General features: G+C 42.6%; 1 protein-coding gene and 1 non-coding gene across 3 annotated transcripts in view; one reads left to right on the top strand and one right to left on the bottom strand.

The window, feature by feature from the left end:
• Positions 1–16,405, top strand: part of DNER (delta/notch like EGF repeat containing) — a 264,365-nt gene that overhangs the window by 159,869 nt on the left and 88,091 nt on the right. For both annotated transcript variants that reach the window (XM_074364443.1, XM_074364442.1), the window contains exon 6: positions 6,779–6,932. In XM_074364443.1, coding sequence (XP_074220544.1) covers positions 6,779–6,932 — 154 coding nt within the window. The remainder of the gene's footprint in view (positions 1–6,778; positions 6,933–16,405) is intronic.
• Positions 3,602–3,672, bottom strand: TRNAA-CGC (transfer RNA alanine (anticodon CGC)). The gene has a single exon. It is a non-coding gene; the product is annotated as a tRNA-Ala (tRNA).

Raw genomic sequence — 16,405 nt, 5'->3', positions numbered from 1 at the left:
ATCCTTCCTGTCTCTTGAAATACTAAATCTGGGTTTAGTAAAAAGCTAAATTCTGCATGTCTAAAAGAACACGCTAGGCTGATCTACTGACCCTTTAGTCACAGCTCACCTGTGCTTAATGAAATGAAAATGTGTGCTATGGTTATTGCTTTTTATCAAGGTTTTGGTGTTTGTTAGCTATGCAATTTCAGACCTGAATGATCACCTGCTCTGGTTCCTAGAGCTGGACTAATAGGTCTTTGGCTTAGAATGACAAGGATGAGGTCTCTGTGTCTGCTGTCCCCACAGATTCAGGATCAGAGCATTTGGGGTAGTGGAACAGCTCAAGCTAGACCCTGACTAGTGCTGCATTGTTACACGAGTTAGACAGGATTCACTGCCTGCCTTTCCTTCATGTCCACTTAGGGCAATATAGGCACATTGTCAACGGGCCACCGAGCCCTTCTGAGGGAGTGATCTTCATGGACAGTTGCACCTGGAGGTCCTCCATTAACAAGGAGCAAAAAGATTCCAGAGCTTTCCAATGCTAGGAAACAGATTCTACTTCTTGACGCTCTCGTGTATGGAGAGCTAGTTTAGAGAGGTCTTCTGAATTTTTACCCATAGGTTCTGTAAGCAGGGATTCCTCTCTCCCAGCCATGGCCTGGGCTGGTTGTGCCCTGTTTAGGGTCCTGACATGCTGGGGAAGGTGAGACGTGGCCAAGCCTTCCCTTGGCATAGGATTGGCTGAGTCTCCTCTTCAAGAAGACTGAGTTGTTCAGAAGGAAATATGCTCAGTTACCTGATTCATATTATCCACAGGAGAAGACATGTCAGTCCCTTTGGGCAAGCAGAGCTTTTCCAGGCACTTGGATATGAAATAAATTTCTGGAGTGGGACTTCATATACAGGGACCCAGGGATGTTCACACAGCACAGTGTTCTCCACAGCATCCCTACAGTAAATGAACATCCCGCAGGGAGGAGCTGGATACAGGATGCTGAAATGTGATTCTAATGTTTCAAAGTTTTATCTTTCCCTTCTTGGGATTTAGCCAGACTCCTGAAAACAACAGATTTTTTATGACGGAAAATTTCAAACATATATGAAAGTAAGAGAGAGTAACTTGGCAAATCATCATGTCTACATTGTCTGGTTTCAACAATTACCAACTCATTAGCTAGAGTTTTGACCCTGCAGATGTTCAGATATTTAACTGTGAATAACCCAGATGTTGTTTGGAATCAGGCTGGTCCATGATGGAAATTGAAATTGGCTTTGAGGGTCTGTTAGCCAGGAGTGGCTTAAATCATCTCCTTTCTGTTTTCAGAAGTCTGAGACCATTAGTCACCTTGTGGTTTGAAATTATCCCCCTAATCCTTGTCCCACTGTCCCCTTTAGTATGAAGGTGTGGATGAAGGACGTGTAAGTGGTTCTGAATGCATTTTAATGAAACACAAGATCATCAGAGATACACAGGGAAATAGGAGAAGAAGATCCTCACCCTGCCCAGAACTCTCCTGCAAGTCTACCTTTAAGAAGCCGATGATAAAGTCAGCTTAATTCAATGAACATTCACATGTCTTTTATGGATGCAGACATCAAAGACCTCCAGTTCTGGCGAAGAATCGCCCGAAGATTCCAAGTCTGTCCATGAGTGATTAGGCATTTTATGTGCAAGAGGTGCTTTCAACCCTCAGGAAGGATGTTTTTACTCTATTTGGACTCCTTGTTTGAATAAATTTAGTATTATTCTTAAGGCTGAAGGAAATTAGAATCAGGGAACCAAAAAGACAGTCAGTGATGCTGATACGGAAGACAGCTAGACAGCAAGGGAGGAGATAGAAGAACTACAGAAATCTGGAGCAAGAATTAAAATATTACTGTCATTGGGGGTTATTTTAGAGTAAGGGTGAAGGGCATCCTTACGTGGGTCTATGGTCCACAGACCATCACGGTGATGATAGGATCGCATGCAGCTGTGCATATAGAAGGATTTGGAATCTGATGATACGAGTTTAAGCCTTGACCTTACACTTACCGGCTGGGACACCTTAAACAATTTATCTAATCTCTCTAATGAGTCTGTTCTCAGCTCCTAAAATGGATCTGGAAACATCCAGCTGACAGATGTGGTGAAGATTAAAGTGATAATGCAACGTGAGCAAGCTCTGTAAACAATGAGATTTGCTCAGTGTCTAGTCAGCTGAGCCTTTCATGTCCATCCTGATGTCGCTGGGACACCAAAAAGGGATAAGTGTATTTTCTGTATACTTTGTTTAAGGGAGAAAGTCAACAAGAATTGATAAATTCCGACTCTGAAAGAGACAAATAAAACTCCCCAGAAAACTTCTTTGTCTGGGATGATTTGTTCATGGCAAGTAGGCTTTCCTGAGAGGTGAAGATTGGCAGAGAATGAGACAGAAAAAGTAAGTCGGGGCCAGGTTGCCAGTGACCCAGGTGCCATGCTGGGGGAATTTAAACTTCCTAATTCATACATTTGGCTCCGTATTTTGTAAAGTATTGAAATATAAGAATACAAAAAATAAGTCAGAGTCAGAGAAAATAGAAACTGGGACGCAATCTCCAAGTTGGAAAGAGGAAGCGGTTATACAGGTCACGGCGCCCTGCAGTGCTGGTGAAGTTGAACTTCCAATAGACCGAGCAGCCAACTCAAAAGGGAGAGAAAATTCGGCACTCACATGGTCTACATCATTCATGAGGACAAATCACCAGGTCTCATGACTAGCAAAGCCTTTAAATGAGTGAATTTTCTCAGGTAAGACTTTATAAATGAGGCAGAAAATGATGTGTGGCATAGAACGTTCTTACAACGTCCTCCTGGTAAACCCAACAGTAGGTTTAATGGGGGTGCTTCTTCAAGGTCCCTTCTCTTCCCCTTTGCTACTTAATTTTTCCCATAGCATTTATCACCACATTTACTGATTATGAATCATTTTTCTATTGTCAGTCACTCCCAACGGAATATAATCTCTGTGAGAAAGTTTTGCTCTGTTTTGTGTCCCCGAGCCCTTAGACCAGTGCCTGGCTCTTAAGTGCTCAGTATGTACTGGTGAACAAGAGAATGCAGGTATGATTGGAAGTATTTTAAGCTAGAACTTTTCAAAGCTTCCTACCCCTGTCCGAGAAAGTTTCATGACTGTGCAAATGGAATATTTGACTTCAAGCTGTTTAGAAAAATTGAGATTCTGTGTTGGTTTTTAAAATTAACCTCTCAGGGTCATTTTTCATTTTCCTTGAAGAAATATTTTTACGCATAAAAATAAAATTATTTTGCAAGGAAGTACCTCTCTGTAACTTTGCTGTGCTACTAATTTTAACTTAGTTCATTTTGTCTCTTCTACCCATTAACTCAGAGGTTGGTGGTATCAGTCAGTGGGTTAAACTTCTCAAGGTTAATATAATAGTTTACAAATGTCAGTGATCAAACCCAGCTTTTCACAACAAATATGCTAGAAACATAGTTCCTTAATAAATATTTATAGCCCCTCACAGGTCAAGAGTCTTGAAACTATTTTTTAAAAAGCCTTTAAAAAATATGTATTTATTTGTTTATTATTTTATTTTGGTGGGGGGGGTAATTAAGTTTATTTAGTTTTAAAGTTGGTCCTGGGGATTGAACCCAGGACCTTGTGCTTGCGAAGCACACGCTCTACCACTGAAGCTACACCCTCTCCTAACTAAAAAGCCTCTTAATATTATAGGAAAGTTCTTTGTTCTTAGAAAATAGACCTTGGAAGAAATCTAACTCAATGGACAACATGACACAGAAAACACAAGATTTAACTAAAATTTTATGGTCATGAGCATGTAAACATTTGTTAACTTCTTCCTCATCCATTAAAGTTTGAGAATCAGTTCAGTGCTTTACTTGGTCAAAAGCAATTGTTTCAACAATTTCTTAAGGTTTCTTTTAAGCTTCCTGCCTAAAACAAAGCAAAGCAAAATGTGCGGCTTTTGTTTTAGCTTTGAATTCAATCAGCGCTCACTCGAAGCTATTTGATTTGGGGCTTTTAATAATTTATTTTCACAAGGAACATATTTTCCATGGAATTTGCTAGATGAATTATATGCAAAGTGTATCCCCCAAATAACCAAAGAAATGTATCTGCAGTGCGGAATGGCTGGATACAAACCAAGTAAATTTTAGAAGACAGCTGCCAAAAGCAATGACATGGAGTGATTTCTTATGATGCTGAGGCCCACTTGGAATTGTATGTGCTGGACATGCACCGCTTCTACATTCAGAAGTGGTCGCAGATCTGCAGACGCACAAGGAGCTCCAGACAGTCCCTGCAAATATCGGAATGTGCACTGTTGCCTGTTTAAACAAGGACAAGATATTCTTTAGGAGACAGTTCTAGGAAAGGAGTTTCCTAGTTACAAGGCTGCCTTTCTAATAGTCCTTGATGAGCTTTTCCCACCTCTCAACTTCAAAATCTATACGAACACACCCAAAAGGAAAAAACTGACAGCATAATGAAAAAATGAATAGGAAGTCAACTATTGCTAGAATGCAGAGGGAATTTCCATTTGCCACAAGGAGGAGTGAGACAATAGAAACAGGAAATATCTCCAACTTAAGTAGAAAAACCCATTGCTTTTATTTCCATTGTCCTGGTTTCTAAGATGTAATTGGAGAATGTGTTCTTGAACTAAATAGGAATTCAGTTGATAAGGATTCGTCAACCACCACAACAAAACACATCCAATTAATGTAAGACACACCTACATAAAATCTGGCTGTTTTGGTTGAGCTCAATGTCTTGTTTGACTGTCTGGTTTTTTGGTTGGTTGCTGAGGTCCGGGGTCTACCACTCCTGGTTTAGTCACGTGTGACAAGGAGCATCCTTTTATGGTGTCTCACCATGCAAGGGACAGTTTTTCTTAGAAAAGGAGTCTGTTGAGGGGAGGGCAAGTTAGATAGAAGGCATAGAAATATAACTCCAAAGAGAATGCGGCCATGAAACAGTTTTACCTCGTGACCTCTGTGGGTTTTCCTCCCAGGAGTGTCAGGAGTTGGTAGTAGGGGATTTAAACATTCAATTCACTTATTGATAAGTTAGAGACAGAAAAAGATGATTTTTAAAAAATAGAATCTAAATTGCATTTTATAAAATTCTATTATCATTCCAAGAAGTTAGTGGTAAATTCTACAAACCTCCTTTTGAAATCAAAATTATTCTGGACGTGCCACCCATGTAACCGTGAGAACTGGAGAAGGGAAGGTGACACTACTCTGATTTGCAATTAATGTGCCCCCTTTTTTGGGGGGGGCGGGATTGTTTTATCTAGAAAAGAGAATCAACTAAAACCTCTGACCTGTCATGAGATTCAGTGTGATGACGGGTAACATAATACCAGCATTTTCTGTATCAGTGATAATCACTATCAAATATGAAGGCTATACAAGAAAGGGGTGCGGAAAGCATCTGATTAACAATAGCTACAAAGAAATCTAAATGTTCAGGAGTAAATTTATCAAGAAATGGACAAGAACGATAAAACTTGATTAAGAGACAAAAAATATTAGAGAAGAAAGGGCAACCCTTTTGTTTCTTAGGAGAAAAGAAGGTGCCGTGTTGTACTTGGGTGGGTGGGTGGGGACTGGGCGGGATCCTGAGTGAAGAACACCAGAAGGGGCAGGAGACTCTGAAAGATCAGGGGCGGGAGGCTGCCCCCACCCGCTCCAGAGGGAGGGAGGTGGGGCTTGGAGAGGCTGCGGACGGGGCTTTGGAACACCTGCCTGGTGTGTGGGGCTTGGGGAGAGCTGAGAAAGGTGCTTTTAACTGTTTTTTAAGCAGTAAGTCTTGCTTATGCCATTGTCCTTTGCCTCCTCTCCTCTCTTCCTGAGCCTCTGCAGTAACGTCTCCCTTACTTCACACGGGCTTCAGGGCCATATCTGTGTTTCTGTACAAGCGTCACCACCCTCAGGCCAGCATTAGGAGAGCAGGAGGCTCAGTTTTATTTGGATTTTACAACTGCCTCAGACATGACACTTCCACTCAAATTCAGTTCTCTGGGTCTGAGTTATTGTCTTTTACTAAGATAAGGTTAATATAGCAAACCAAACAAAGTGGTTTCTTTTATTTTTTAAACTCTGCATGATCACTCAAACAAATGTTTTTTGGAGGGTAGGCAATTAGATTTATTTATTTTTTCGGTGGAGGTACTGGGGTTTGAACCTAGGACCTCATGAATGCTAAGCATACACTCTACCATTTGAGCTATGCCCTCTCCCTGCAAGGTTTCTTTTATTTTGTCTTACACCCAGGTCATCTGTGTGGCTGCACCTTGAGGCTCATTTACAGGCTGATTTAGTAAATTCTCTCTGTGCTCCAGAAGGGTGGGCCAGGTGACACATTTGATGATGTTTTCGTCTCTAGCACTCTCCGTGCTGAAGAAGGCTTTTAGTTGGAGTGACATCCAATGTAATGGCTATAGCCCAATATATCTGCTCTAGTAAAATTGTCACTTCCATGTCAGGTCGTTGAAACTATGTTTTGCTTTAAATAATTACTCTTTCCATTTCTGCTGTAGGAAGATTGAAAACCTGTTGGGAGACATATCAATAAAAATAAATGTTTGAAATTAAACTGTAAAGAAATATGCTCTTTCTCTGAAAGCTGTGATTTTAATCGGATCAATGAATGGTATGATTAAAATGTTCAGGGTTGGTGTAGTTATAAAAATAAGAGGTACTTTCGAACTTTGAGTTTCATGGGCAACACACACATTTTAGAGGACTCGTAACATACACGGTACGTTTGTGTTTCAGGCAACGTTTTCCTGTGACTGTGATGAACAGTACGTGGGTACTTACTGTGAAGAATTTGACGCCTGCCAGGGGAGACCCTGCCTGAACAACGCAAGCTGCGTTGATGCGATCGAAAAGCAAGACGGGAGAAACTTCACCTGCGTCTGCCTTGCGGGTATGGTTTCCATGCTTAACAGTTACTATGTGTCTCTCTGTGGAATAGACACTTACTAATCAAGGGTGGTTAAACATATATTGTCCAGCTGCTAGACAAGGTGACTTTAGGGTCTCATTTGGTTCTAGCAGCCCATGCTTTATGTAATCAGGAAGGGAGGAAGGAAGTTCCCAGGGTGATAAACATGCTGTCCCTCTGGTGGGCTTCCTGACATTAGAATGCTTCTGTCTTAGCATTCCGCCATTTTTTGTTCTGGGAGAAATGTCTGGTCAAATAGAGGTCTGGATGTTCCAAAAGCTGTTCTGCAGATGGGCACTGCGTGTGGGCTGGTGCTGTGCTGGGGGATTATGCTAACTAACTTAAGAAACATTTGGACTAAACTATGCAGGTTGTTAAGTAAAGCCACCAAGTCTTCTTGTTTGTGTTAATTTCCTTTTGTTCATATGTGTTCAGTAGCCCAAGTTCTTGGACCACGGTCCTGCACAAGCCTTGCATATTCCTTGGTTAGTATGGGGTGTGTGTGGATCCTGCACAAGACTTTGAAATCCTCAGAGCACAAAGAGCGACTCTCAGGAGAGTGCCGTGGGCAATGTGCCCACAGGCTTGTATTCTCTGGCAATCATCTTACTGGCTTGCTGCTCAGCCAGCTTGGTTACAAACCCTCAGGGAGCAAGAATGGCGTTTTACCTGTGAACATTTTGATGCAGCTGTTTTGAGGCCGCTTAAAAGCAAACACCAGATGACTCGTTTTTTATTATCAATGCCGTACAAAATTGACATCATCTTTTCCTTTTCCATCTCATCCCGTTGCCAGCGTCTGGATGGGGCAGGAGCTGGGGATGGAGAAAGGGATGGAGTGAAGGGGGCGTGGGGGTGATTAATAGTGCTTGTTGTAAGAAACCAGGCGCATCAATGCAGAAATTCATAAACAAAAAAGTGGAAGTCCCTCACTCATCTCCCAGCCCAAACTCATAAAATCATAAGGGTAGGTTAATGGTTTGGTGTATTTTTTCCTGTGTGTGTGTGTATCTACATGAGTATGTTTATTTCTTCTGCAGATCAGATGATTAAGTATTCACTGTATGTTTTTTAAAAAGTGATTACAGGATACGTGCTGTTCTGCAACTTACTGTTTTCAGTAGATCACAAACGTCCTTCCGTGTGAGTACCTATAGAGCGTGTCTCCTACATTTGTATCTCCACGTCACTCTACTGCCATCTGGCATCTCCATTTAGGTGTTCCAGGCCACCCTCAGCTGAGTCAGTCATTCGAAAACTGAGCTCATCATGGCCCCGGCTCCACACAGCTCGGCCTCCGGTGCTCCGTCTCTTTCTACAAGACATCGGCCCAGCTAGGTGCCCGCCTCTCTCTCTGTCCACATCCTCTCTGCCTCCAGGTGCGCTCCATTTTACCACCTGAAGACTTCTTAGGTCCAGCATCTTCCCTGCAGCCCCACTGCCACTACCCCTAGGCCGGCTGCCTCTGCCCCTTGACTGTGCTCCTGAGACAACCTCCCCCTCTTCCTCCACCTGCTCTTGACTGTGCTGCGCACTGGATCCGGTGACCACGCCAAAGTGAGCACCGGCGTTCGTTCCGTCAGTGTACCCAGACTCCCTGTGCTCCGCGTGGCGGCTGGTGATGGGTTTTCAGTGCAGATCTCGTGTTTTGCTTTCTCACATAATCCCACTCTTCCCATTGCTTTTGGGGTGGAGAGCAAAATCCTCAGCCTCATTCTCCTCCGTGATCTGTCGCTCGCCCACCTTTCTCGCCCCATCTCCCCGCACTGTCCATGTTGCTCTGGGACCAGCCACCTGGGCCTTTCACCTCCCTGGCTCCCGGAGCCCCCTCCTGCTGCAGGGACCCCGTCTCTGCTTTGTGCCTGGGCAGCTCTCCCTGCTGCCTCCCTTTGGCCTGGTTAACTACTCCCAGGCTTCTATTTTGGGCATCGTTAAATGCCCCTTTCCTTGGGATGTCTCGGCTAAATGCTTCAAGCTAGGTCTCCTTCTCTTTTCCTCATTTATAGCCATGCATTCCTTTCCTTCCCAGCCCGCATCTGTTTTCAGGGGACACGTACATGTGTGGTTCTTTGATTCCCGTCTTCCTCACCAGAGTTAACCCTGTGAGAGCGGGGCCTGAATCAATTCGGTCCAACCGTGTATCCCACGGTGTCTAATGAGTCCTGGACGTTCAGTCAATGTGTTGATAAGATGAATTAATGAAAGATTATGAACATGGCCTGATGTTTTAAACCATCCCACTATTGCTGGATCTTTAAGATTTTGCAATTTCTCTTTTCTAAGTAATGCTCCGATGAATAAAGATCCTTGTATAAACAGTCTCAATCAGGGCTGGAGGTGGGGCTTGCCACTCTTTGGACTGGAATGATTTCGGTTTGATGTTTTTGCAGGTCTCTTCTCAGAGGAGATTTCTCCATTTTTTAAGGGAACTCACATGCACAGAATTGGAATGACCCTCATGCTTATTTTGTGTCACTCTCCCACCTTGTCCATAGCATGCTTTTACATATTTACTTCACTGTTTTATTTTGCAATAATCACTGGTGAAACACCAGCAAAACCAGGAGTTAGACCTGATAACTAACCCCAGTCTCCCCATCAGCTCATCCGTCACCCTCCCTTCCCCACCTAAAGTTAAGTCACTTGGAATCTTGAGTTGATCTGTCCCTTGTCTTCCTTTTTATATGATTTTATTTTTATTTTTATTTTTTGGAAGGGGAGGTAGTTAGGTTTACTTATTTATTTTTAGAGGAGGTGCTGGGGATTGAACCCAGGACCTCTTGCGTGCTAAGCATGCGCTCTACCACTTGAGCTACACCCTCCCTCCCATGATTTTAATACTATGTGTTTTTGTAGAAGTTTTTCTTTATACTTTAATTGTTTTCAAATTTATAAAAATGGTATCACGCACGTAATTCTCTAGTGCTTACTTTTTTCACTTAATACCATATTGCTAGGATGCATCTGTGTGGTTGGAGTTCATTCTTTTGGACATTCTTATTATATTTTGCAGACTTTACTTAATACATTGTGTATCTTCTTTAAGAAATATTTCTCTGCCTAAAGATCTAAAAGATATTCATCTATATTTTCTACTAAGCATTTAAAATTTTTGCTTTACACCATACTATTTAATTAATATGAATTTGATTTTTGTATATATGGTTTGAAACAGGGATCTCATTTTAGCTTATACTATAACTTTTTCTTCTTTTTCAAAAAGACTCTATTTCTATAAATACATAGTATATGAACCTTTATACTGTGCCCCACTCTCTGGAAAGCTACTGCTAGCATTTGGAATGACTGGATACTTCATGCATTTTTAATTGTGTTTATTCTCATTTTTTCAGGCATTTCTGCACTGTTAGGGCTTAACCACTGATCTGAAATTTCTAGAAATAAATACTGCTAATTAGTTTTTGCTTATTAGTAGGGGGAAAAATTTCACCTTATCACCTAAGATAGTTTAACAGCTTCCATAGCCTATCATGGCTTTTTCTAGGTGTTTCCAGGTAGCACATATAGACATGTAAGATTCTCCTTGGCTCTTCTAATATCAACAAGAGCAATAAAAATAGTACTTTGACTCTCAGTTGGCTTCAGGGCCAGAGGGTTGCATTCTAAGAATATGAATTTTGGTAATTCTACTTGACTCGGACAGTTTGGCGATTTCCAGTAATTTCACTGGAATTGTGCTGGAAGCCAAGAGACGGCAAATGGATCTCGATTTACAAAAAAATCATGTTTTATTTCTTCTATTAAAACAACAAAACTCTATTATAACACCACATTTGTAAGATGTTATTGTTTTAATAAACTACTTTCTAACAGTTTTCCTATTTCCTAAATATCATAGATTTTAAACTCCCCAGTTTTCATGAAATAGCATACAGTTTTATTATTTTATTTTTTTCCTACACATTGTAGATTGTATTAGTCTGTTAAACCTGCCAAAACACAATACCACAGACGGGGTGGCTTAAAAACAGAAATTCATATTCTGACAATTCTGGAGGCTGGAAGTCTGAGATCAAGGTGCTGGCAGGGTAGAAATCCATACAGTGTTAGTTTACTTTATTTTTATTTTTATTATTTTTTTTAATTGAAGTACCATCAGTTACAATGTGTCAATTTCTGGTGTACGGCACAATGTCCCCATCATGCACATACATACATATGTTCGTTTTCATATTCTTTTTCATTCAAGGTTATTACAAGATATTGAACATAGTTCTCTGTGTTATACAGCAGAAACATTTTTTAAATTCTATTTTTATATATAGTGGCCAACCTTTGTAAATTAGATGTAGATACCTTTGTGCACCAGTTGTAGTTTAAGCAACTTTACATCATCTCCACTGACATTTACGTTGTGCTGTTTTCTGAGGTTCCTGAATAGCATCGAGTTTGCTTAGAGGGAGAAAACCCCACCACATAAAAGAAAGTCTTTCTTGTTTAATAGAAATGTAAAGCAGCTATGGAACCATGGTGGCTGTTTAGAATCTTTTCTGCTCTCCTTGAATCTGTAGCTCTCTCATTATCTGTCTCACCTTCTGCTTTATCCAAATGTGGCCTCACGTCAGCTGGGATCTCTCAGCCATCCTGCATTTGTCAGGGTCTCCCGGACTCCCAGCAGCTGCTTCGTTGGCCTTTCAGAGAGCGGGGGCCGTGGGATTCCCTCCCCCATCGCCTCCATCCTTCCTCATGCTCTAGAGCAAATCCCCGGCAGACGTGAAAGAGATTTAGGAAGCCTGGTACCCTGACTCTCTCTTTGCTCAGCTACCTTCCAGCTTGTTCCTGCGCTTCTCTTAAGTAGGTTTCTACCTTGTCAGTTCCCTCGTCCTGTGGGAATAACCCCACCTCCCCTTTTAGCATCTGGCTCTGTCTCCCAGCCAGCTTTTTACTATAGCACATGCACACGCACACGCGCACACGCACACACGCACACTAATAGCTGGTGCTTGTTCAGTGTTAACCACGTGCCAGGGCTGTGCTGAGCACTCGCCAAGGCTGCTGTTAGAACAGTCTCTGAGTTAAGCACTCTTAATTATACCGATTTCGTAGATAAGAAATCCGAGGCCCAGGGAATTTTGTAACTTGCCAAGAATGTTAGAGCGACATTCTGTCCTGCAGTATCACATCAATCCCCACAGCTCAGTGGCTTCCAAGAAAAGATGAATTTCTGCTGTGTCATTCTGATGAAGCACCTGCCCTGCAGGTGGTAACTCAGGGACCTGGAGCATCTCGTTTGTTGCTCTGAGAGCAGAGCCTGGAATTGTCTTGAATCACTTCCACCACGTGCCGTTTGCCAGAATTCGGTCACTCAGCCCCTCGAGGCTGTGCCCGGGAAGAGGAGTCAGTGTGCTGAACAGTCACGTGGTCTTCGCCAGGCCAAGTGCACATGCCAATATCTGTTGGGAGATGGGATTTGAATCCAGGTCCTCTGCCTGCCTTCCAAGCCCATGCTCTTATAATCTTATTAGACCCCTTTTCTGTGTGTGCCAGTCACACGGGTCCAGCTATGTGATTCAAGACCATGTCATTCTTTCAACTTTTGACTCTTCTTAAGAGAAGAAATATGAGGCAGTTTTGTCCAAAAACCGAGACTGGCTGCTTGAAATGAGATGTTTTCTACTTAATTTAGTTCTGAATGTCCTTGACAAAATCTTACGATTCCATAGGAAAATGACATTTCCTTTGCTAAAAAAAACTATTTAAAGTTTAGTTAACATCAATTCATTGACCTCTGATGCTCCAGTAGGTGCGTAAGAACTCAGACAGGGGGAAGCGTGTGTTTCCTTTAGAAAATGTATCCTGCTGTGCTCTCACTTTTGCAAGTCTGAGCAGGAGAGTAATCACGTTTGATGAATGAATTAATTCAAACCAGGTTCTTGTCACCAGAGAACAAAAACTTCCAACAAGGTCTCTTCACAGAGATGTTGTCTTGACATAACACTTGTGTCTCTTGAGAAGAGAACATTTCTTGGTAAGCAAAAATGTTATTTTCAGCAAAGAAGCTTCCACTCCAAATTTGCTAGTATTTTGATATTTTTCCTTTAATTTCTACTTCAAATGCCAGTACAAAGAGAATTTTTGAGTCATTGGTAATCCAGAGATGTATGACTATGGCAGGTTGGATGTTGAATCAATTAAATAATAATCTCTCTGCTCGAGTTTTCATGTTAATTTTTATTACAGGTTCCTGAAAGCAGGAGATGATTTTTTAAATAGCAAAACATAGATCGGTGTCATATGTATGTGTGTATAATATGGCCTGAATTATAGATTACGGTTAATCAAATTTCTATTTTGGGGGGAAATTTTTATCAAGTTGTGACTGACATCTTCTTGAAACTTTTTTGCAAAACTTTCAAAAAGAAAAGGATTGTCAATTGCACCAAATACTGCACGAGAATCTAAGAGGAGGCTGTTGATTTTGGTAACAGGTTTGTCCAAGCCATCGGTGGCCTCCCTTTTACACTGATGTGATACGGACATCTCAGAAGTTTGAGGTCTCTCTGCAAGACTACATACAGGGACAGAAGCGAGGGACGGTGGCTGGAAGTTACCAAACACTCTGAAGGTCAATGCCCTGTATGGAGACAGTCACAGCCACTTGGTTTTCATGTAGTCTAGAAGCTTCCCCAAGTGACCCTGGTTGGCAGTGACAAGGCAAACAGGATACGGGTGGGATGTGAGAATGAACAGAAATACAGATGATGCTGAAGACAAGGTTAGTGACACAATTAATGTGAGGAAAAGAACGAGGAAGCTCTCTTTTGTTTAATTTTTTTTCAATGACAGCATACAGTTGAAGAGCGCAGGCCCTGGAGTCAGAATGCCCTGGTTACAGCCATAAATCTCCCACAATTAGAATTTAAACGTGGGCTATCTCCCGTCACCCCAGTATCGTACTGTCTGGCTCAGAATGAACTTCTTGGAGACCCTGCTTGTTGCCTGAGGCTACCTGAGCCCTGAGTGCCAGAGTCTGGAGAACTGGGATCGTCTAGACCGCTGCCCATCCCACTCGGCCACAGCCTCTGGGTCCAGCAGTCTGAATCTTGCTTCCATCCTTACCGTTTTCTAGCCAGGCTCCTTGGGGGAAGTGACACAACCTCTCTGGGCCTGCTTCTTTGACTCTGCAGGGAGATGACAACAACCCTTGTCATGGCTGGCTATGAGCAGTAAATGAGAGCACACGCTCCTACTCTGCCCACACGTATCTCCAGCACCAAGCCCTGGCACACAGTAGGTGCTCAGGAAAGATATGCTGAATGAGTGAATGAATAGAAGGAGGTGGAATTCTCTCCGAGGCACCCAAGATCCTCGAGGGCTGGATCCCCTTGCCTCTCCTCTCTCTGCCCTCTCTCGCCGGCTGCTCCCTGCGGCACAGGGTGTGTTTTTTTTCCCTTCCATGTCCAATGGTGGCTGGCCGAGGGCAGAGACTGCTGCCTTACGTTCCCCTGTGTTTCTCCATCTGCAGTCAGTGCCATGCCCTGTGCCTTGCTCATAGTAGACATGGAATAGAGCTTCTTTAATCAGGATTTACTTGATAAAAAGCCTTCTAATTTTGAGAATGTAATTTTGCCTCAAAGGAGCTATTACTTTTCCTGAAAAGAATAGCTGTGATACACGTTCAGAGCCACCACTGCCAAAACATCATCAGCGTCGTACAAAGCACCGCTCAACTTCAGAGTTCTTCGTTGTGACGACTAGTTGGCGATTTCAGCCTTTTTTTTTCTAAAACTCATCATTTCCAAGGCAAGGGGACAAGGGGAAGGTGGCATGTGTTCCTGTCCCAGTTTTACCCTTAGAAACACTGAGTGTTGCTCAAATCAGCATCGCGGTGCCTTTGAGTTGTGAGTTAGAAACAGGTCAGCTCCTCCTGGACGCAAACCCTGAGTAGAATTTGCTGAGTCCTCTCACCCAGCTTCACTCAGCTCAAGGGGCGAGCCTATTAGCAGATGGACTTAGGGCTTTCAGTCCAGCCTTGCCCACTTCGCAGCTGTGTGACCTCCTGTGGCTCTCTGGACCTCTCTGCTCTTGAGTGTCCTCACCTTTATTTACTTTTTTTTTTTTAATTGAAGTATAGTCGGCTTACAATGTTGCAGGAGTTTCTGGTGCACAGCATAGTGATTCAGTCACACACACATACATATACATACACCCCTTTTCCTATTCTTTTTCATTATATGCTATTACAAGGTATTGAATACAGTTCCCAGTGCTATACAGTAGGACCTTGCTGTTTATCTATTTTATGTATAGTAGTTAGTATCTGCAAATCTTGAACCCCCAATTTATCCCTCCTCCCCTCCTTCCCCTTTAGTAACCTTAAGTTTGTTTTCTATGTCTGTAAATCTGTTTCTGTTTTGTAAATAAGTTCATTTGTCTCATTTTTTAAGAGTCCACATCTAAGTGATGTTATATGGTATTTTTCTTTCTCTTTCTGACTTACTTCACTTAGAATGACCATCTCCAGGTCCATCCATGTTGCTGCAAACGGCATTGTTTTATTCTTTTTTATGGCTGAGGAGTATTCCATTTTGTATATATACCACAAATTCTTTATCCAGTCATCTGTCAGTGGACATTTAGGTGGCTTCCATTCTTGGCTATTGTAAATAGTGCTGCTATGAACATTAGGGTGCATGTATCTTTTCAAATTAGAATTTCCTCCAGATACATGCCCAGGAGTGGGATTGCTGGATCCCATGGTAATTCTGTTTTTAGTTTTTTAAGGGATCTCCCTACTGTCCTCCACAGTGGCTGCACCAAACTGCATTCCCACCAGCAGAGCAGGAGGGCTCCCTTTCCTCCACAGCCTCTCCAGCATTTGTCACTTGCGGGTTTCCTCATCTTTAAATTCAGGGGTATTGTGAGGGTCACTCATTCATTTGACAGTTACTTGCTGAATATCCACTATGTGCCAGGTGCTTTCTAGGTGCTGAGAACACAGCTGTGAAATAGCAAAGACCCTGTGCTCAGGCAAGTGGTGTTAGTGAGGACATGAGTTGGTGGTACACATATGTGTGTCCCTTGGTTTGTGCGTCTGTGTGTGTGGTCTAGGGAAAGGGTCAGGTAGTGACAGATGCTATGAAGAGAAACAAAACACAGAGAAGAGGTAATGGGAGTACGATGTAGACACAGTGATGAGGTAATGAGGTCTATTTGAAAGGGAAGTACCTGTGTCGAGACCTGAATAAAATGAGCTTGTGACCAGCATGATTGGCAGGGGGATTAGCATTCCCGGCAGAGGGTATAGCACATGCAAAGGTCCTGTGGCATGAGTATGCCTGGAGTGTTTGAAGAGCACAGGGCCTAAGAGAACCAGTGATGAGACTTGGTGCTGGGAAAGGAGCTGGACCATGGGGGAAGGACAGGGATTTTATTCTGAAAGTGACAGAAAGTCACCGGAGGATGTGAACTGGGGCAGCCATCTGATTCCCCGT

This window comes from Camelus bactrianus, chromosome 5 (genome assembly GCF_048773025.1).
Source record: "Camelus bactrianus isolate YW-2024 breed Bactrian camel chromosome 5, ASM4877302v1, whole genome shotgun sequence".
Classification (NCBI taxonomy): Eukaryota; Metazoa; Chordata; class Mammalia; order Artiodactyla; family Camelidae; genus Camelus; species Camelus bactrianus.
Note: the sequence above shows the minus strand (reverse complement) of the source record. Positions and strands in the feature narration are given on the sequence as shown.